Raw genomic sequence first — 22,642 nt, 5'->3', positions numbered from 1 at the left:
AATCACTAAGCACTGATACACGCTGAACACATACAGTTTATATATTGTCTTTCAAATAGACCAGCACACTGTTTGTAAATTCTAAAACATTTATTGTAGCCTCGCTCAGGCCTGAACTGGGATTCAAAATAGACCCTGGTTATTTCACTAAATAGCGACTGTCTATGGCATAGAATTGAATAGTGACAGCAGGCCCTCTGGCATTTGCTAGAACTCACAGATTGCCAGTCCAGGCCTGCCCTCTCTTCCCCTTTAGAAAGGTGCCAAAACTGATGTCATCATAGTCTTGGTTAGGCAAATGTAAAAGGTTATTTTTCTAACCAATTGGTGTCACTATAGCATAAAAGTGAAAATTTAGTGTGTATTAGTCCATTCAACACAAATCCATAAAAGTTGTTTACCTATCATTGTTATTTATGCTAACTATATATTAATTGTCTGTGTGTCTAGAATTTAGCAGGGAATAAGCTAGCACGTTAAAAAAAAAATTAAACTCAGAACCAATTGGCCATTTAACATCCTTTTCACTTAAGCAAGGTTTATTAGCATGCACCCAAATGTAGCAGGGCTGTGCCTAGTCTCTGCCCAATGCTTGGTCATTAATTGGTGTGAAATGTCTTGTTTCTTACTTTTACCCTTCTCAATTTTATTTGTATAAAATCCCACTCTAATACTGGCCCTGTGCATCCCAATCCTCTCCTTTAATTGTCCTGTGGTTTTGCCACAGTACATTGTAGATTAAACTACACGGGCACTTGATAATATATACTGTACTTTGCATCACCATACCTTAAGTCTGCTAAAAATGTAATCATAATGTCAATGGGATTGTTTTGCCTCCAGCAAGAATGAATTATATCTTAGTTTGGATCAATTACAAGGTTCTGTTTTATTATTAGAGAGAAAAGGGAAATTATTTTATTAAAATAGAGTCTATGGGAGATGGCCATCATGTAATTCTGAGCTTTCTGGATAAAGGTTTTCCAGATAAAGGATCCCATGCCTGTACAATCATTAATGTATTGCATGACATCCTAGGCCTTCTATTCTATTTTTAGCTTGTATGAGGATGTTTAAATTGAGTAGCTAAGAATAAACTGCTCCACATGATGCAATTTACACATTGTATATATGATACAAGTTCGATATATAATACATATAATATCAGTGTAAAAATTGTATGCAACTGTGAGATACTCAGTGGGGTAAAATACCAGACTTGTGATGTATGACTTGTAGTTTGCGACACTTTGGTCCTAAGTATCTTTATCTTTATTTTATAGCTAGTTAGGTAAGCTTTTGAGAGGGTTTATTTATATTTTTAGAGGACACCCCTGTCACATGAAATAGGTATTCTGGTTGAAACTACCTGAATCTAAAATCAATTATGAATTATACAAATTGTGTTTCACTATTGTATAAAATTCTGTTTAGCATGAAGTTGTGCCTCTGGCAGTGCAAACAGTAAATATTGCTACATGTTTAGGTTCAGCCAAAACATGTGAAAGAAGCCTTTAGACTGCTTAGTAAATCGATAATTCGTGTGGACACACCAGATGTCAGCTTCGATCAAGGAGAAGATGAAAAGAACGTTGAAGGTACATATACGCTAAACCATTGTGCATTAATATCTTACCAGATAAGTGGAATTAAATGATGGTTAAATAATCAAAGAACAAAGTTCATACTGTAAATGCTTAAGGCAACTACAGGCTCTGCAAGCGCAATGTGGCATGCAGACAGTTACCTATTCAGCTACAGTTAAATTCCCTTCTCATCATTCACCTCCAATGCTGTTTTTTTGTAGTAAGGGGAGTAAGGGGAGTCTACTATGTTAAATACATAATTGTTGATGTTTGGCAATTTGGACAGTTTCAACTAAATTCCCAAAATAAGGGTGTGTCATTTTAAACAGACCACTGCCAGTATCTAGTAACAAATTATAGCAAAAATGAAAATTGAATATAAGCTTCACCTCACTAAAATAAGAAACTTTAGAAATATAATCATTTCAAAATTCTGTACTGTATCTGAAATAATGAAATTACTCTTCCACTCTCTGCAACTTGTATTTCTTTATTCTCTCTCTCCATGCAGGAGTCAGTCAGATTTTGATTGACAGTTACTGTAAGTCTAATACATCCTTTGGGGGGCTCAATGATATATTAGAATTTACTCTCCAAATAACCAAAAATACTCTACATGCAGGATTTGTGCCAGTCGGATAATTAGTGGGGGAATTTGTTTTTGTGTGCTGATGTTGTTTATTTGAGGTAACTGCAGCACATCTGCTAGGAAAGGGAGCCCCCCCCCCTAAAAAAATGTATTGGGCCTACCTGTCAATCAGATGGTACAGAATTTTTAATTTTTATTTACAAACGTTCTTATTTGAGATGAACGTAATTTTAAATTTTCATTTGCAAGATAGTTACTACAGGGTTACTACAGTCATCAACATCCAGCTGCTATGGTTGTTACCTAGTTACAATAGTACCATAATTCTCTTTGAGGCAGGTGTTAAAATATTCAATTCATGTGACTGGAATTGTGAATTGTTGTAACTGCTGAGGGTAAGGATGTCAAAGCAGCATTGTACATTGCTGATAAGCAGTGTCGTAGGCCCTGCCTCTGTTTAAGTACCTCTCTTAAACCATCTGTCTTCTTGGCCAAACTATAATTCTTCTTGGTCTAAAATATGCACGTTACTGTCCTCCAAAGGAGTGTCCCCTTTGTTTAGTTGTACTGTAGCTAGACTGCTATAAGTCTATTGTTCTGAGCATTTAGCCATCCTATACTTGCATATTTGCTTGACAAGGGGACTCCTCAATTGACCCTTCACCTTGAGGCACCCCACTGAACCCCCTTGTTACATACCTTAATGAAACACCAGGAGACAGAAGTAGAGAAAATGGCCACAGCATTTATTCACATTTTATCAAATAAATAGGACCTTGCCAGCCTAACCCAAGGCAATATTCTAAAGCCATAATTCCATAAGAGGTTGCTACTATGCTCTGCCGTTCCTAGCTGAAGACTTAGACTCCCTCTACCTACCGAGAGGATGGCCCCAAACTCTGCTACCAGCAGAAGCTGCATTACCAACCATGAGAGAAGTTCAGCAGCCCTGCAGCTGGTCCTGGATCTGCAGTGTCTCAATGATAGGAAATCCAAGCAGGCTGTCACCTAGCACAAGCAGTAGTAGCGTCTGTATCTATCAATCCCCCGTGCAGTCACAGGAGAGAACCTCCTTTCTCCCTCTGCTAAAATGACCTGTGCAGTACTCTGGCAAGGCCCTACCGCTGCTGTGACAAATAAAACTTAAAATATATTATCCTATATCCACTGTTTTGATCCAGAGGAAGGCAAAAAACCCAACCTGAAGCTAGTGCCAATTATGCTTCAAGAGGGAAAAAATTCCTTCCTGACCCCCTTGGCGATTGGAAACATTCCCTGGATCAAGCAATCGTAGTTAACATGAATTAAATACAATGCTGATTCTCATTTTTATACCGTATTAAGATACAGAAAGCACAATATAACAATGCATTCAGGAAAACATCCAGATCCGGTTATTAATAGATAATATGAAAACAAAAAGAAGAGAAACTCCTGACATTTTGCAAAATATGCAAAAAGGGGGAGGGTGGGTTGTTTCTACCTGCTCAGAAGATACAGAAGTGAGTGCCCTCTTTTTCTGACATCACATTCCTCTCTTTCTCCGCCCCCCAGGCCAGCCTTCTCCTGCCTTAACTCTTTCCTTCTCACCTTATCACAGTTGCACCTGGTTCTGCCAATCTCTAAACATAAACCAGTGTAATCTGGCTGCTGGTTATTCGGATCCCTTGTCATGCAGCCCCTGCGCTTATAGATCCAGGGCTTTCCTTACTGAGCAGTTGCTTGGTCTCCAGAAAAAAGTTATTTTATAAAGTACATTTGTAATTTTTTTTAGAAGAGGTTAATAACGCTAATCTGAACAATGGTGAAGAAGCAATGGAAACAAATCAGGATGAACCAATAAATGACAAGCCATCCACAAATGCAGGATTAAAAATGTCCTTTGCCGAGTACAAGCAGATCTCCAACTTGTTGGTTTTGCACATGCAGAAGATGGAAGAAGGTAATAATAATGCAAATTTATTTTTAAAGGTCTAAAGCCCTAATTATTACTTCAGTCAATCAAGCCCCATCTGTGGCTGATATTTAGTAAGGGCCTCTGAATAAATAAGGTTAACTATAAAGCAGAGTATTTTGGACAGTAAACAAGCTCTCACAAATGTTTCTTCACACTTGCATATTTTTTCTTGTAATGGCTAAATTCTTGACCAAGTTTTTAAGAGAATATTTTTACTTGCTTTTTGCAGGGGGAAAACTGTCATACAAAACAAAATAAAAAACACTTGCCCTGTGAGGCTTTAGTTTTAATGTTATTACTTTTATTGTACGCCGTATCTTTCTGTATCTTAACCGTCGGCAGCAAAAATAGGTAAATGGGAACTACAAGATTCAACAAGGCCGCAGATGTGTTCATTTATTTATTTTTTCTTTTTTACTTTGTTTTTTGCTAAGAGCACTTAATCATAGACTTATGATATATATAATTTAATTTTTTTTTAACTTTTTTACATAAGTGGCCTTGTAGATTCTTCTAGTGCCCATTAACATTTTTTCTGCAGAGTATTTAATAGGACTCTATTTTTCAGTCATTCAAACCATTGTGTGGTTGTTATGATAATGGAACTTTAGCAACAAGATAAAAGCTAGAGTTCTTAACTGGAAGGCTTCCAAACAAAAATGTAGCAGACCCATAGACTCCATATTAATCAAATAATTCACATTTTTAAAAATGAATCCTTATTGGAGGCAAAACTATCCTATTAGGTTTAATTACTGTTTAAATAATGCTTTCAGCAGACTTTAGGTAGGAGATCCAAATTATGGAAAGACCCCTTATCCAGAAAACCCCAGGTCCCGAGCATTCTGAATAATGGGTCCCATACCTGTATATAGTTAAAAAAATAAATAAAATGGATAGCAATTGCAAATGTATGAATAATCTTTTATCACAACTAGAAAAGGGTGTTACTGCAACATTTTGCTTTGTTGAAAAAATTGCTCTAAAATAGTTTAAGCACAATGTGAACTTTATTAGCTGGAAAAAAAAATGTAATATTGTTCCCTATATTTTGAGATTTCTCTTATGAGTATGTCAGCAGCACAAACCCCTTCCTTATGGGTGTCTAAATAAAAAGGATAGTAACATCCACTGTTGCCAGTAACACTTAATCCAAGTTAAGGTGGCCATACATATATTGTCCTGTGTATGGGGCCACCGATGACCTGTTCAACTATTATCTGACCAAAAATTGGACAGGTTTAGAAAGCCCATTGTACAAGAGGTGCATCGGCATGTTGATGGTCCTCCAAAGGCCCAGCCTATAAACAAATCAATTGGCCCGAGGTCAGCATTTGTACCAATTTGATTTGGCCTTGTGTGTGGGTGACCAAAACAGACCCAGATCCACTTGGTTGTCAATCTCACCAAATAAGCAGATCTGGTAGTTTATGGTCACCTTTAAGCTGTGTACAATTTAATTTCTTCAGGAATTAATTCGTATCCCAAAGAAAGATTGTGTTTTCATTAACCATTGAACAGTTGTACACCACTGAGAACCAATCACAGAAACAATTGTCTTTACCGTGAAGTTAGAACATATATGATAGGGATATCTGGAAAACTGACTATCCTGTATTACTTATATCTGCCTGTAATAATTCCCTCCATATGTATTTTTGTCAACATGATATCTAACTCTTGACTTGAGCCTTAAACCTAGTAGTATCAACATGCCATCTATATAAAAAATCTGGCAATGAATCAATCAATCTCGTCATTGAACTTCACTGTCCATCACCTTTGCTCCTGGGGCAAAAGCTGGAACAAATATTTAGTGTAATATTAAGATTAAGATTACATAATCCTTACATTTCTTTAATATTACACTAAATATTTGTATGATATATATGTTTGATGTAAGAGCTATGGAGAATATTTACCGGTGTAAGAGATCGATGGTGCTGCAAGTTAAATTGGTAGTTAGGTTCTCACTTAGTTTACAACAATTTTGCTTAAAGGAAAACTATATCCCCCAAACAATGTAGGTCTCTATAAAAATATATTGCATGCTCATATGTAAAACCCTGCTTCATATAAATAAACCATTTTCATAAAAATATACTCTTTTAGTAGTATGTGCTACTGGGTACTCCTAAATAGAAAATTGTCATTTTAAGAATTTTAAAAGTTCTGCCTTTTGCTTCCACACTTTTTTTTGTTACAGTTAGAGCTGCATTATTTCTGGTCATGTGATCTCTGAGGGAGCACACAGCCCATCACTAAATGGTGCCTCAAGGGAAAGGATGTAATATGGGAATATTTACTGATACTGGTATAGTTTTCCTTTAAAAATGTGTCCAGTGTTCTATGCCAACATAATTCTGAACCTTTATAATGAAATGACAGTGTTCATGGTATCAACATGTTTTGGTATGAAGCTTTTCTAGTAAATTTGTAGCTAAGACATAAGAGAGTTCCATGTTTAAAACGGTTTGGTGTATTTAACAGGTTTAAATGAAGGCAGTGTTGCTTGGCCCTCTTTTGAGGGAGGTGATTATTATTTAAGTGCGTATTTTTCACTTGGGAAATAGCCTTGAGAAAGTTCCCAATTAGGACTGAAATGTTGGAATGCGAAGTGAAGCAAAATCAATATAATTTAATTTATGTAATGGTGTGCTGAACCTTTAGTAGATATTCATTGTTTTCTCAAGCACCCTATCTGAACTGGTCAGAGTGCGGGCACAAATTCTATATTGTATGTGTGTGTGTAGGGACCCATAGGGTTAAAGCTCCCTATGGTCTTAGCCCTACACTTCATTTTCTGCTGTTACTGAGCAGAATGTAATGTTTTGACACTTGCTATTTTGCATCTATGCACTTATTCGCCCTTAGGTTAGGATGACCAACTTTCTGCACACTGTAATAGTGTTATGCAAGGTGTGGGCACTTCCTCTTTGGCATTCCTCTCATCCATAGAAGGTTGCACATTGCGCCTGGGACCTCAACTAGGCCCAGAAGCCTGTGCCCTAGAGAAAGCCAATCCATCTAGTGATCATAAGTCGGGGATCAGGGACCCCATGAATGAGGTGAAGTTATTTGCAGGATTAGACTCATAGCACGCTCTAGAAGTGTGATTTAGTTCAGGGCTATTTAGCAAGAGCAGCTGTTTGCTCCAACAAAGGAGAATTTAGTGGGTTTAGTATACCCAAGGCTCTGCTGCCTTACTGTAGGGACCACAGTTCAGACACGGGTGTCAGGCTAGTCTTAACCCCTGAACCACTGTTGGCTGTAGGGATCCGGCCCAAGGTAGACACCCTTGGGACTTCAGACTATCCCACATATATCTCCACAGTGGTGCTACACTGTTCTGTTACCTTGTAACTGCATTTAACATCTGTGCCATTCTACCTCAATCCTGTGAGTATTAACCCTGCATATGCTGTGTACCACCAATAAACCGAGTTATAGTTCAATACAAAAGAACCTCTGGCGTCCATATTTACATTATATACAATCTGTGGCAGTGGAGAGTTGTAGTTTCGCAACATCTCATAAGTGCAAACCTTCCATTTTGCGAAGGCCCCGCCTGTGTGTTGGAGTCACATGTGCCCGTGCTCATACCTACTAGCCGGAATTGGCAAACACTAGCCAAGATATGAGAGAGAGAGAGAGAAAATCTCAAATTAAATCTGCTCATTATGATTTTCATTTTTTTACTTTTTCTGCAGCTATGTTACAAATCAAATATGAAGCACAAGCCTTCATATTTAAACCAATAATATTAAATCAATGTAGCCCTTTAATTTATCAATGGGTTCATAGCCCTTTCATGTATCATCATGGGTTATGTGTGTTTGCCAATAGCCTGAATGGTTTTGATGTTTTGGAGCTAGATGTGGAACTGATATCCTGCTACATTGTTTTCAACTGTTATCTTCTAACTACACTAATATCTGATTCTGCATGATTTGGGTTTTTTTTTCCATGTTTTTAAATGCAGCCTATACTGGCATCTTGTGGACATTTTTGGGTATTACATGTCTTGTTTATTTTTGTGAGAGATGCACTTCTCTACCAAAACTTGTTGTTTATAATCTAATCTTTTTAATTCAAAAGTTCCAGTAGATCTGGCTTACTATGCAAGCAGAGAAGTGACGCTTTTAAGATTAAACCAAACAGATTCACTTTTTAAATGGCACTCTAATTTTATAAACTATACACACCGCATAAACTATTCTTAATTTAATATGGTATTTGAGGCCATTTGTAAATGATGGAAAATTGGTGCAATATGCAGTTTGAGACAGATATGAACCTATTATGTTTTAAAAGAGAAAAATTCTAGCCTTTTTGTAAATATAAGAAAAAATATTTGTTTGTCTTGAAGAAGGTTCCTTTAGTAAAACCAAAACGTTAGCTTAATACCTTCTGGACTGAATTTTAGACTGAAAGTCCCTAAAGTGCTCCTTGTTTTTGAATGAACTTTTAGTGTGAACCCGAGTTGTTGCATCTATTGATGCTATGTATAATATGGAGGGCAGTGGCCCTCTAAAAATACAACTGCTTCTCTTGTACTTGTAGGGGATCAGAGAGCTCTTTCCCCTGACATCATCCAGCCTGTCTACAGACTGGGGAGAACCCAACTGGCTGGATACTCCAGTGCACCGTTGGGAGAGAGGAGATGTGCCTAGGTTTGGAGCCAAATATCAGGGGCGGGTCCAGCAGTTTATAAAGGGATCCCCTGTTGTTTTGACAGCTTTTGGAAGCGAGATCCAGAGTGAGTAGCCAGTGCCAATTCTGTGTGTTCAGACTGCAAAAAGAGAAGTCTGCTGGGCGAGGTATTGCTTGATTGCCTGCTATGTGGGAACAGCCGTCTTTTCAAAGGGGAAGGTACACTGGTGCAGGTAGCGCTACCTGGGGGGACTTAAGAGCTCTTGGGGAAGGGACTGAACTGAATAAAAGGGTTGTGGCCTATCCAGATCCAAGTTGGGATTGGGCACCTAAAGAGACTGCCAGGAGTGGATAGACTGGATGGGTTCCTCAGGGCAGGATAATCAGTTATCCATACAGTTGTGTTTATACTATTTAAACAGTTATAAATAGTTATCCTTGCTGCAAAGTGTGTGCTAATTATTTTTCCTAGTGGAAACCCCCTTGAGGTGTGCTATTGCGCTAAATCCCAGTTTCCAGTATCTTTCACATTGCTAAGAGAACAAAATCTTCTGTTTATGCAAGTATAGAGCCCAAATAAGTGAGTGTGCCAAGAAAGGGTTACATACTTTTTACAGAAAAATGATGCAGGAACAACACAGAAGGTATCTTCAGAAATGGAAAGGAATCCCATGCTGTGGAATGTGTTACTTTCAAGAGTGTATGAAACAAATTAGATATATCCACTTATCCCTTCTCTCTGGCTAGCTTAGTAATGCCAGTCCATTTCCTGTAGGGACATAGTGGCATTGCCACCCTGTTGTGAGGGAGTTTCATTTGGTTAAATCCAGGGAAATATGCAATGTTTATGTTTTAGTTAACACACTATGATTTGTTAGATATATATATTAAATATTCTCACAAGACTTTAAAACAATTTAACAACTTTTCCTTTTTAGTTGAAGAAGAGTGCCATCTAACAACAACTGACTTGGTTAACTGGTATCTGAAAGAAATGGAAGCTGAAATAGAGACTGAAACAGAGCTAATCCTTAAAAAGCGTTTAATTGAGAAGGTCATTCACAGATTGATAAATTATGTAAGTATTTGACTGCTTTATCTGTATTGTTGATGTCATTATCTCATATCATTAAAAATGGTCATATAGGTAGGTGCAAGCAAAGTTCTGCCCCTGCTCTAGCAAGCCGTCAATCAATCTCTCAAATGTGGCTGGGCATACTTCATCCCAAAGCGCATTACTAGGAATTCATAGATTAAATGGGCGTGCAAGGGCTGCCTGTGTAAATGGAATCTGCCAAAAGCTTTTGCTTAGATGTAAGGTGCTGACAAATACAGGGCCCCTACTAATCTGTCCAAAAGGTCATCAATATGTGGCATTGCATGGGGTAGGAGTCACTGGTCTTGTCCTCACAGAACAGACACCGCCATCTTTCTTTGGCACAAAAACAGGGGAGGACCAGGATCGGATGTCTGTATAACCACTAACTGCTTCATATATTTTAGTTCTTGCCTCAATGTCTTCCTAATGGCTACATGCACCTGATATGGGGTCTCCTCATAGTGGGTAACCAGAGGGGTGCGCCCAGGCTGGGTTAAAAAAGTTTGGGCTCACTTGGTAAGCATACCCTGTAAGTCATTTTTCAGGGAAATATTAATCATCCTCACCTGACTCAAATGAGGGAGGATGGTATATGGCTAGGACAGGCAGGGCATGTAAACATGCTCAAACCATACTATAATTGGGACCTGTCAGCTGCTTTTGCCCTGTGGTCCATGGTCACTACATAGGTAGTGTAATTTAGCTTACACACAACCAGGAAGGGTCCTTCCCAGGAAGTGTGTAATTTATTCTAGCGGCTGGGACGTGACTTTGTCATTCGGTGTACTTTTAGAAACAAGCCTTACAGTTATACCACATCTTCTGGCAGGTCTGTGCAGCTTTCATCTGATCCTTTAAAATTAGTAGTATGATATTTGTGTGATAATCTCCTCTCACCCAGCCAGTTCACCCTGTAGCCACCTGTGGCAGACCTGAGAGTTTCTGGCCATGCTGTTAAAATGACTGTGAGTCGCAGTGCTTCCCATAAACAAATGCAAAGAAGACCCACATACAGCTGCCTTACAGTTGGCATGGGAGACAGCTATAGGGTTCCTACACAGGTTAAGCTCTACTTTGTTCCCCTGGGAGTGTTTATTCGAGCAGCATGGAGGGAGGAGCAAAGTCACTGCTGAACGGTTGAGCTACCTGAAACCTTTCCCCCTCTTGTGCACAGAGGAGCTAGAGTGTGAGCCTTTTGTTCAGCTCACATGCACAGCTCTCCTTTGGAGGGAAGTTTAAGGAACAAAGGGACCAAAGCTGCAATATAAACTGGCAGAGAGAGAGCTGGGCCTGTCCTGGGCAATACTGTTAGAACACCCATATTATGTTGTACCACTGGAGAATTCACCCAACCTCAAATGGGATTACTGGTAAGTGGTTCAGTCCCTGGATTCTGTAAAGGATGTAAACACCGATAAGGCCAACTTATTCTTACATTCCATGGACCATCCTTAAAACTGGCTAATTTATGTTTCCCAGAAGTCAGTTGCGTGTAAAACCACTTTCATAAAAGGTACGCAACAAAATATGCTCCTTGCACTTTCCTATAGTTGCGCTCAGTGCCACTCCTGCTTTCGTTTTGAATTAACAGAGGTGGCCCCTTCTCACCTCCACCCTGGAGCTACCACCACATCCTGACCAGGCAGTAGCTCAAGGGTTTCCTCGGCACCTGGGTCAATTGCCATTGTTTAGACGTGCCAAAAGAATAAAGGAAAAGAGAGGAGAGTAAATGATGCCTGGCAGGTATAGAAAATATTAATCGCAATCGCACTCTATTTGCAACAAAGTTAATGCGCAGTTGTGTTCATTTTAACAAACTGAATGCAATTGCAGTAGGTGCAGTGCAATTGCATCAAGAGCATCGCTCATTTGTGACTACAATGACACTGGAATTGTGGGGAAAAACATGACTTTAATAAACTTATCAAGGATGTAAGGATTTGTGCTAAGCATTCCTCACTTATTTACCTGAATAGTCCCTTTTACTAAATTTATATTTTCAACACTGATTTAGAAAAGCACTTTAATAACAGTATGTTGAACATCTGACTTTTAATAACAAAATATTGATCTGTAATATAGAGCACTTGTCACTGCTGATTGAATATGTTTGGCAGAGCCTGATTAAGGTTACCTACATGGGGGAAAACTTTTGGATTATTTTTTGTTGCAAAGGTATTTCTAGGTATTTTGAGTATAATTTTTTAGTATTGGCAATTAAGTTGTAATTCAGAGAGTGTGTTGTCTCTTTTTATTTATGTTAAAATACAGTTCACTTTCTGAGGTCTTTCTGCACAAATAATCGCACTGAGAGATTTCAGTTTGGTGATTTTTTTTTTTGTATTTGCCATAACCTGGTATAATACCTTTACAGCAAATTTGTGCATCTATGTATCTTAAAATTAAGAAATTATTTGTATCACTGAATGACCTTCATTGTAGAGCAATCAAAATAAATTGTCAGTCTACTATAAAGCCCTGTGAAACAAAACCCCTCTCTTCCCTCAGCTACAGCCTGTTAGGCTTTAAGATGAGAAGCAGCTTTTATACTACTTTCTAACTGCTTTGATTGTGTTTGAACTGCTAAATTGATTTGATTGTGCTCTTAAAAACCATATTTAGACTTGAACTTTTAGATTTAGTGCAGCAAATAACACATGCATGTTTCTTTATTATAACAATTGGCAACAAGAATATTCATCATAAGCCCTATTCATCAAAAGCCCAGTTAATTATTGAAATGTTTTTATAACATGTAATTTTTCTTGTTTTTACAAATCGCCATGTGAAATAAAGTATGTATGTATATAATTATAAAGCACTACTTATGTACGCAGCACTGTACAGTAGAATAGATTAATACAACAGGGGGTTATTAAAATAATAAATACAAAGTATAACAATAAATACAAATAAATACTAGGTACAGTTGCAATAAGTTAACAATCAGAAAGACAAGAGGATGGAGGTCCCTGCCCCATAGAGCTTACAATCTAAATGTATTTTGGTTTTTATCACAGTAAGTTTAGGGATTTTACTTGTTCCTTCATTTTACCAGGTACCTTTGTATCTGCTGCTATTGTTTGATCTGCTACTGAGCACAATTACAACAGACTGCTGATTAACATCGCAAAAATCTGTACCTTCTGTTTGGTTACCATTACTTTAGCAGTACCATGTTTGTTGGTATATGTGTAGCATTATATGAACGTGTAAGGGCATATGAAATATATATCTTTTCAAATTTTAGGGTATGTAAACAAAAAGCTAAATTTTTTTAATGCAAAAGTAATTCTAAGCAATGTTTTAATATACATCAAAAACATTTTGATGGTTTTAACACTTTGTAAATGTAGAATTGAAAGCAACATTTATCTGTCAAATCTTGAAACAATGTAGCAGAAATCAGCTCTCCTCCAACCAAGGCTCTCACAAAGTCTTTTAGATCCACAAATCAAAAGGTTACCTTGAGACTAGCAGATAACTGATTTCACTAGCTGTTAACATTTACAAATAACATTAAAACCGCTAAAATTTGTGTATATAGGGGCGTTTTAATTAGGGCTTTTTTTAATAATTGGATTTAGATTCCTTTTTAAGGGGATATGAAATCCAGTTCATGTAAATTAAAGTTGGGATGTTTTCACAAACTGGTATTAACATTGCTCTATTTCCAAATTGTTTGCAAGGATCATATTCTGATAGAACTGAACAAATCAGAATTAAAAACAATGGATGATTCAAAGGAGACAAGTGAAGATGCTGCTGAAGATCGAATTTTAGTTGTGAATCCAAATTATATGCTGGAAGATTAAACAGCAGTTTATGTAGGCAAACATATTTGGTACAAACTTTTCTTGCGAATAAAAGGGCGTAATTATGTCATGGTTTCTATGTCCAAAAGAAATGTAAAGTTAAATATATTAAAAATGATTTTGCTATAAAATTCCCTTTTGTCAGTTGTGAATATTTCTTTTTATTTATAGTGGGGCAACTTTGTGCAGAAAATACCATTATATTACAGAAGAACAAAATGGGAGCCGTAACACTGCGCTGCACTACAGTAAAGCCACATGTAGCATTTTTTCAGCAAGCCAAAAATGCTTGGTGAGAATATGCCTGGGTTGAGCAAGGTGGCTGACCAGGTTGCCTAGGGCATCAGGCATTGCACATTTTGCCTCACAGACATTTGCAGAGAGACTGCAGAGGTTACTACTTTTTACCTTACATTATTCAATGGAGTTAAATCTATAGTTAGTTAGATAACATTTAGGGGCAGATTTACTAAGACACGAATGCTCGTAGCGTTCATTCAAATGGTCTGAGCGTATTTTCGCCAAATTTTTTATCGCTTGCGCGACTTTTTCGGCGCCCACGCAAGTTTTCCATACGCTTGTGCGACTTTTTTGTACGTTTGCGCGAAAACATTGGAAAGGTTTTCCCACTGTTTACGATCGTACGGTACGAAAATTTTGTGACTTTCGGATCGCCAGTACGATATTATCGTGACTAATACGATTTTTTTGTAAACATTTTCGTGATATTTGTGATGAAATTTTCATATCCAATCCAAATTTATCCCATTCGGGATTCGAATTCGTGATTTCATGAATCTGCCCCTAAGGGGCTGATTTACTAATCCACAAATCCGAATCCCGAATGGGAAAAAATCGGATTGGAAACAAACATTTTGCGACTTTCATATTTTTTGCGACTTTTTCGTAGCCGTTACGACTTGTTGTGACCGTTTCATAGCCATTCGTGAATTGTCGCGACTTTTGCATAGCCATTATGACTTTCGTGAATTGTCGTGACTTTTGCATAGCCATTACGACTTTCGCGAATTGTCGCGACCTTTTCGTATTGAGCGCTCAAAAAATTTGCGACAATTCGCAAAATACCGATCATTACGAAAATAACGCATTCGGACGCTTTTCGGACGTTCGTGGATTAGTAAATGTGCCCCTAAGTGTTCTACTTAACAGGGATACTATATGCCCTCCTCACTCCTCCTCTGTGACACTAATCAAATCCCACAGGACTTAGCACTAGTTTCCCCATAATGTTTAAACTCATCCCTTCTTGTTTAAACGCTGCTGCGCCATTGGACCCCCTTCCAGAAAGGTGTAATCTGTTCAGTATCTATATACAAATAATGGTTCTTCAAAGTTACAGGAGCTCCCCATCTTGAATTTTGATAGGACTGTCAGTGACAGTCTCTTGCTAAGTATGCTCGGGGCAGATGTTGAGAAGCTAAGCTTAGGGGTTATTGCAAACTATGAAGCAGAAAATGAGGTTTGCATGTCGTATAAGCTGAGGCTACAGGGCTGATTAAAGGAAAACTACACCCCCAGAATGGATTATTAACAAACAGATCATTTATATTGAGTTCAGTGGCCTATTAAAGAATGTCGTCACCATTTAGTGATGGGCTTTGTGCCCCCTCAGAGATCACATGACCAGAAATAATGCAGCTCTAACTGTAACAGAAAGAAGAGTGAGAGTAAGACAGAACTCTGTCCATTATTTGGCTGATGTGGCCTAGCATGTATGTGTGCCTTGGCTTGTTTGGCTCTTAAAATGGCTATTTTCTATTTAGGAGTACCCAATAGCCCATACTACTAAAAGAGTATATTTTTATGAAAATGGTTTATTTAGATGAAGCAGGGTTTTACATATGAGCTGATTTTAGGCAATATATTTTTATAGAGACCTACATTGTTTGGGGGTATAGTTTCCCTTTAATACATTCTGATTCTAATAGCACTAGCTTCAGAGCTGTGTATAGCAGCCAATTCACTGCACATGCTTTTTGCTGCTGTCAGGTACTGAGCTTAGGGGCCGACTCACAATATAATATATATATATATATATATAAAGGTGCAGTACAGGAAGCACTCCTTCAATCTGTAGCGATACCCGGGTGCCAGAGCAAGGAATACAATAAACATAACAGAGTGACAGCACTCACGGGTTTTCACAAAAATAATCAAAAAGATAGCAAAATTGCTAGATGCAAATAGTGAGGTTTTTATTGGACCTACGTTTCAGTTCCCTACTGGAACCTTCGTCAGGGATGAACATACAGCGTTAGTGTCAGAGATTTTAAGTACATCTTTTGGCGCCAAAAAGCGCCGTTGCTAAGCAACCAAAAGTATACAAACACGAAATAAAGAGTGCAATGTGAAAAGTAAAGGAGAATAAAGTGTTTATCAAACATGCGTGTGGTGTCATTATTGGGGGTCCCTTGTTGCATACTTCAGCCCAGTATTGAAATCGCCAATGTACAGCAGACCAGTAATTCTCATGCAGGCAGAGAATGTTCTCTGCCAGTGCGGAACTGTAACTCACCGTATGCAGGACAGATAGGTGCGCGTAAACCAACGGTGCTCATCTGTATGCTTATAGCCAGGGCACTTATCCACAGCGACATCGCAGTGTAGCGGGGGGGCCATAAACATAAGAGGGAAACCCCCAAGGGGGAGGAGAATATAATCTTTAACCTCAGCCAGCATATACTTACACAAGGGGAGGTCTCATTACTCTCTAAGGGATTATCCTTTGTACCCACCACTATCCCTAACACCTTCAATACCCTAGTTGATATCTATAAGTTTCAAAGAAAACTTAAACTCAAGGAACATTTTCGTAACACTTCTGAAATACAGCGTCCCCAGTTTAGGGCTAAAAGCAATTTTGAACCCCCCAACACTCCAGCAGCCATACGCACTTTTGGGAAAGTACTCAGTCTTGAGGCAAAAGATACAGCCAAATCACTTAAGTCCTACCCCAACTTATCATTAGCGGAACGTAAGGCCATCAAATCCCTAAAGGAAGATGATAATTTGGTCATCAGACCTGCTGACAAGGGGGGTTCAATAGTCCTACTGGACTATACTTACTACAGAAAAGAATTACTGGCACAACTTTCAGATAGTGTAACATATAAACCCCTATCTGGTGATCCCACCAATAAATTCAAGAAAGAATTGGATTCCCTCTTATCCTCAGCACTTTGTGCGGGCTGGGTAGATGAGGATTCACTACAATTTATGAGCACAGCATATCCACGTATTCCTATCATCTACACCCTACCAAAAATCCACAAATCATTATCAGCCCCTCCAGGTAGACCAATTATCTCGGCAGTTGGCTCACTCTACCAACCAGTTTCGACCTATATAGACTCCTTTCTACAACCCTTAGTCCAATCCATGCAATCGTACACTCGTGATTCTACACAGGTTATACAGAGACTTAGGGATCTGGGAGATATCCCTCCAGACAGCCTTTTGGTAACTATGGATGTTAAAAGTTTGTATACTATCATTCCCCATGACCAGGGCATTTTTGCAACTAGAAGGGCACTAACCATGAACCCACCAAGTAGCACACCAATAGAGTTTCTCCTACAACTCCTGGAACTAACTCTGACCAGGAATTATTTTCGTTTTGAAAAGTCCTACTATCTGCAAATCTCGGGCACCGCCATGGGCAGTGCGCTCGCACCCTCTTATGCCAACTTATACATGTGGGGCTTTGAGACAGAACACATTTTCCCTCTAATAGGCAAATCCATTGCCACTTATTTTCGCTATATCGACGACCTCTTCCTGGTCTGGACCAGTGGGGAAGAAAACATACTAAAATTCCATCAGGATCTGAACAGCCTGGACAACCCCATCAAACTAACTCTCCACTACCACACTGACAATGTGGACTTCTTAGACCTAAATATCTTTAAATCAGGAACGGGACTTGGTACCAGACTGTTTAGAAAACCTACTGACCGCAACTCAATACTTCACGCCTCAAGCCACCACCCTCCAGCCACCATCAGAGGTATCCCCTTTTCCCAATTCTTACGGGTCATTAGGAATAACAGTTCGCCCGATACAGCTCAAGTACAGCTAGGTGAAATGTATGACAGATTCCTGCAACGGGGCTACACCGATACCCAATTGAATGAACAACTACACAGAGCCCTTCAGTACACGCAAGACAAACTACTACATGACAAGCACTCTATAAAAACCCAACAGATTCCTCTAATTTTCACTACAACCTACAATTCTGCTTCATCAAATCTTTCCAAAAGCGTTCAAAGAAACTGGCCAATGATTAGCCAGGATGAGACTTTATCTTTACATTTAGCCAACAAACCCATGATGGGCTACAAAAGGAACAGCAGCCTGAGGGACTTGCTGGTAAAAACAGACTTCAAAGGGAGTCCTACCACCCATACTGACTGGCTTTCCACTAATAAAAAATTGGGCTGTTATAAATGCCCGGACTGTGTAACCTGCAGATGTTTGCTTACAGGACCTGACTTCCCCCACCCATACACTGGAAAGAGATTCAAAATTAACCACAGACTAACGTGCACCTCAGTTTATGTGATATACATTATTACCTGCCCATGCGGACTATATTATGTAGGTAAAACCATCACCACACTACGTGAACGGATCGGTAATCACCGCTCGGCTGTCAGCAAAGCATTGAAGGAAGGGAAAGCGGACCAACCAGTGGCCAGGCATTTTCTCCGTATGAAGCATTCTCTTCCCACCTTCAAGTGCATGGCAATTGACTACCAACCCCCCCTATCACGAGGAGGGAATAGGGACCAAGCACTTCTCCAAAAGGAATCAAGGTGGATCTATAAATTGGACTGTGTGAGTCCCAGAGAACTGAATGAGACTTTGCCATTGGGCTGCTTTATATAATGTACTTCATTCTACCCCCACACAGCTTTCTGTATCAAGAACAACGTGTTGCTATGTATTTGTTACAACGAACTGCTACAACGGTTGCACTGCTGTATGCAACCTTTGATGTTTCAATTTTCAGTTTTATTGTTTCTCTTTTCTTCTCTTTCAAACAATGTGTACTCCCCGGTGTCATTGGCCCCTATGTTGTAAATGCCCTTCCGTATAATGAAGCCTTGGGTAGCAGGAGTACCCCTAGGATCCAGTGGGGTGAGACTTATGCGTATAAGGACCCCCGACCAGCAGTTTCCAGCTAAAAAGAAGGCGCCCCGCGTGGGGCTAATTCTCACCAGGACAGGCGCTACCAATACGGGACAACTAACTACCCCTGCTGGTATGGCGCTCTCGTGTTCTGTGTTGCCCACTAAACTTTTGTTTCGGACCATATCGGTGGAGTGCACCCCCCTGGTTATAACCAGCCGAGTTGCAGCTCTACATGTCCTTGCTTGATGCGCATTACGGGCATAACATTTCCTGACACGCCAATGAGTCAGCCAGCCTTACGGGGGATCGCGACCTAGCTACACTGCGATGTCGCTGTGGATAAGTGCCCTGGCTATAAGCATACAGATGAGCACCGTTGGTTTACGCGCACCTATCTGTCCTGCATACGGTGAGTTACAGTTCCGCACTGGCAGAGAACATTCTCTGCCTGCATGAGAATTACTGGTCTGCTGTACATTGGCGATTTCAATACTGGGCTGAAGTATGCAACAAGGGACCCCCAATAATGACACCACACGCATGTTTGATAAAAACTTTATTCTCCTTTACTTTTCACATTGCACTCTTTATTTCGTGTTTGTATACTTTTGGTTGCTTAGCAACGGCGCTTTTTGGCGCCAAAAGATGTACTTAAAATCTCTGACACTAACGCTGTATGTTCATCCCTGACGAAGGTTCCAGTAGGGAACTGAAACGTAGGTCCAATAAAAACCTCACTATTTGCTCTAGCAATTTTGTTATCTTTTTGATTATTTTTGTGAAAACCCGTGAGTGCTGTCACTCTGTTATGTTTATATATATATATATATATTATATTGTGTGTCGGCCCCTAAGCTCAGTACCTGACAGCAGCAAAGAGCATGTGCAGTGAATTGGTTGTTCATTATCCATATTACATTTTTATATTTTTTAATTTTCTTTCATTTCTTTCTCAATTACTAACTAGCATAGATAGCAAAGGTCGAAAGGGAAAGCAATGTATACTGAAACTGAAACCCCTGCATTTTAAATAGTTATTGGTTACTTTTCTAAACATTTTATACACCAGCACAACTTTGAAATTCTAAAACTTACAACAAATAATTTTGCTCAACTTGGAATAAATCAAAACCTGTTATAGCTTACCATTTATTAAATTTGAGAACTAAATAGTGCTTTTTGAGTTTTCAAACTGCTGTTTTACAAAAAAAATTGCAATATTCTTTAAACAAGCAGATTCAGATTTAGATATCTGAATATTTATGATGTTATTTTCAATCCCTTCTGTGTTGAGTATTATGTAATTAAGGATGATTCGTTATCCACCTACTCATAATGGGCATATGGTATGATTTGTGAACAAAATAAGACAGTTTTTTTTCATGTGAAAGCAACTGCTAGCTACATAAAAGTAAAAATAAATGAGCATGTTTGAGTGTTATTTTCCATTTCTACATAAAAGAGGAATATTGTGTGGTATTTAAACTGTGTGTTCTGTAGAGATTTATGACATGTACTTTAATTATATTTGCAAGCCACATTTAGCATAGAGCCTTAAAAAGGCAATTAAGTTTCACAAAAGAGTGAGCTTTAATTAATTCATCTTTAGGTATATTCTCAAATTGACATCAAACCTACAGACTATAGGGCACTGTAAGAGCTAAAAGTCATTCCCAGGCTGGCTAGTCCTACACTCACTTTTATCTGAATTTTCAAGAATTTCACTGTTTTATTGTACATTTTATACATGTACTGAGTTTTACCTGCAACTTACTTGCTTTCAAGGTTTAAACCCCCAAATGGTTTGCCCTTTCAATTAGCCTCCACTGGGATCACCTGACTGTAGCTGATACAAGTCCCAATGCGTTAAGTATCTAATAGAAGCAAAACTAACACTGCAAGCAGGAAAATATGCAACTCACAAAAACCAAAGTGCAAGGAGTAGGTTAAAAAAGTGTGTGCAAGAGGTCATTTGTGGTGTAATTTTGGGCTGGCTTATTATCCCTTTCAAAAACCTGGGTAATAGTCTGATCTCCACTAACATGAGTGCCATGAAAGCCTTGAGAGCCCAGAAACCGCACATTTCAGTAAACCCCAGAGTATGGCATATTCCTGTGCTTGTCATGTCATACTCATCCTTCACAAGGATTTAATATTGAAGTAAATGGCTATTTTATATGTCTTTCCAAAAATGTGATATATCTTCTTAAATGCCCATGTGGACTGGCCTGTGTGGGGCAAACCTATAGGCAAATACGTGCGTGTCTGAATAAACATAGAAGTAATATAAAGAATGCATCTAAAAGAATCACGAGCATCAGCAGACATTTTTCTAAGTTCAGACATAATGTAAGCCAATTGCGTTGGCAAATCCTGGAACAAGTGACAGTCCCAGTGGGTCACAATACACGTAAGTTATTGCAAAGAGAATTGTTTTGAATTATAAAGTTAAATACTGCTGATTAGGGACTAAATGAGGATGTGCATTTTAAATGTTTTCTATGGTTTTTGTACTATATCACTAATAATTGGTTGTGTTTTACAAAGAAAGTTAAAAAATGTTGGGCTGTTAGAGAGAGTGTAAAAGCTGTCTGGTAACAAAGCTGTCTAGTAACAACTTTTTATGTTTTTTTGCAAGTTGTGCTCCTTACTGTTTTCTGTAGGTTTCTTCACTTTGATTTATGGACATACTATGGACTGTGTCTGAAGAAATTGTATATAAATTGACACTAGGGGGCATTGTTTATGTATAAAACCTAGTGATCTCTTGTATCCGTTGCACCTTAGGAAGGAAATTGGTTACTCACCTCCCCAAAACATTGTGATACTGGTGGGAAGGTACCAAATATATCCACTTGTACTCCACACTTCTTTTTGTTTTGGAGTGAGAAGAAGGCAACTTGTGAATTAATTATGAAGGAGAGTTAGGATGATGGCAAAATGTTCTTCAATTAAAGTAAAGGCAGAAATGCTGGAAGTGGTATGGGATGGAGTAGTATGCAACTTCTTCATTTCTCTTAAAAAAACATTCTCTTCCTGCTTCTCACTATGTCAGAATGTTTGATCAAAGCAGAGTGTTTGATCAGAGCAAAAAAATGTTGGTTTCGGTCACATGCTCTGTTCTGTCCATCTAGTGTTCGATACTAAGCAGAAGTAAAGAGATTTGGCACTGAGCTGCCGGGAGAGGGAGAAGGGGAGTTGTAGTTAAAGGTGCTGGGGCCATGGTATGTCATGAAAATCTGAGGGCTAGGGTTATGTTTTGTCATAAAATGCTATTAATATATATATAAAATGCTTCTATGTTATGAAATTCTTAGGCATCACAGTATTATGATGCGTCTGTCTTTAAATTCTGGTGCAGGGGGACACAATGTGTCTGACCAGTAATTTTGTTGTCACGCTGTTGGAGGGCACAATGTCTTAAATGTTAGTGTTGGGGACCCAAAACTACTGGGGTCATGACTGCTTTACACCTGCTGGCACTGCCATTTGTACCATACGCCAAATTTTTTTGTGTGTGTGAATGAGAACTAAGGGACACATTTTATTATCTTCATGCTTTTGTCTGGAGTCTAGGTAAATGATCCCTAAAAATTCTAGAAATAGTAGTAATTTTAAAAATAGTTGTTTATTTTAAGATATTGTTAAACATTATGAACAAAAAAAAATCTAATTTTTTAGATTTTGTTTACCTTTTTGGAGGGATTAAAACTTTTTTTACTTTTTAAAAATAATGTTAATTTTACTTATAGAGAAAAAGCCCTTATTATTACCTGCTGTCTGTTT

General features: G+C 38.6%; 1 protein-coding gene across 1 annotated transcript in view; it reads left to right on the top strand.

The window, feature by feature from the left end:
* The window catches only part of mcm6 (minichromosome maintenance complex component 6), a 47,306-nt gene extending 33,486 nt beyond the window's left edge, over positions 1-13,820 (top strand). The window contains 4 exon segments of the mRNA NM_001016221.2: positions 1,487-1,598; positions 3,950-4,117; positions 9,724-9,863; positions 13,574-13,820. Of these exon segments, the coding sequence (NP_001016221.1) occupies positions 1,487-1,598; positions 3,950-4,117; positions 9,724-9,863; positions 13,574-13,699 (546 nt within the window). The 3' untranslated portion in view covers positions 13,700-13,820.
* The last annotated feature ends 8,822 nt before the right edge of the window (positions 13,821-22,642 follow it).

This window comes from Xenopus tropicalis, chromosome 6, assembly GCF_000004195.4.
Source record: "Xenopus tropicalis strain Nigerian chromosome 6, UCB_Xtro_10.0, whole genome shotgun sequence".
In the NCBI taxonomy this organism is placed as follows: Eukaryota; Metazoa; Chordata; class Amphibia; order Anura; family Pipidae; genus Xenopus; species Xenopus tropicalis.
The sequence above is the reverse complement of the archived record's forward strand: the minus strand, read 5'-3'. Positions and strand labels throughout refer to the sequence as shown.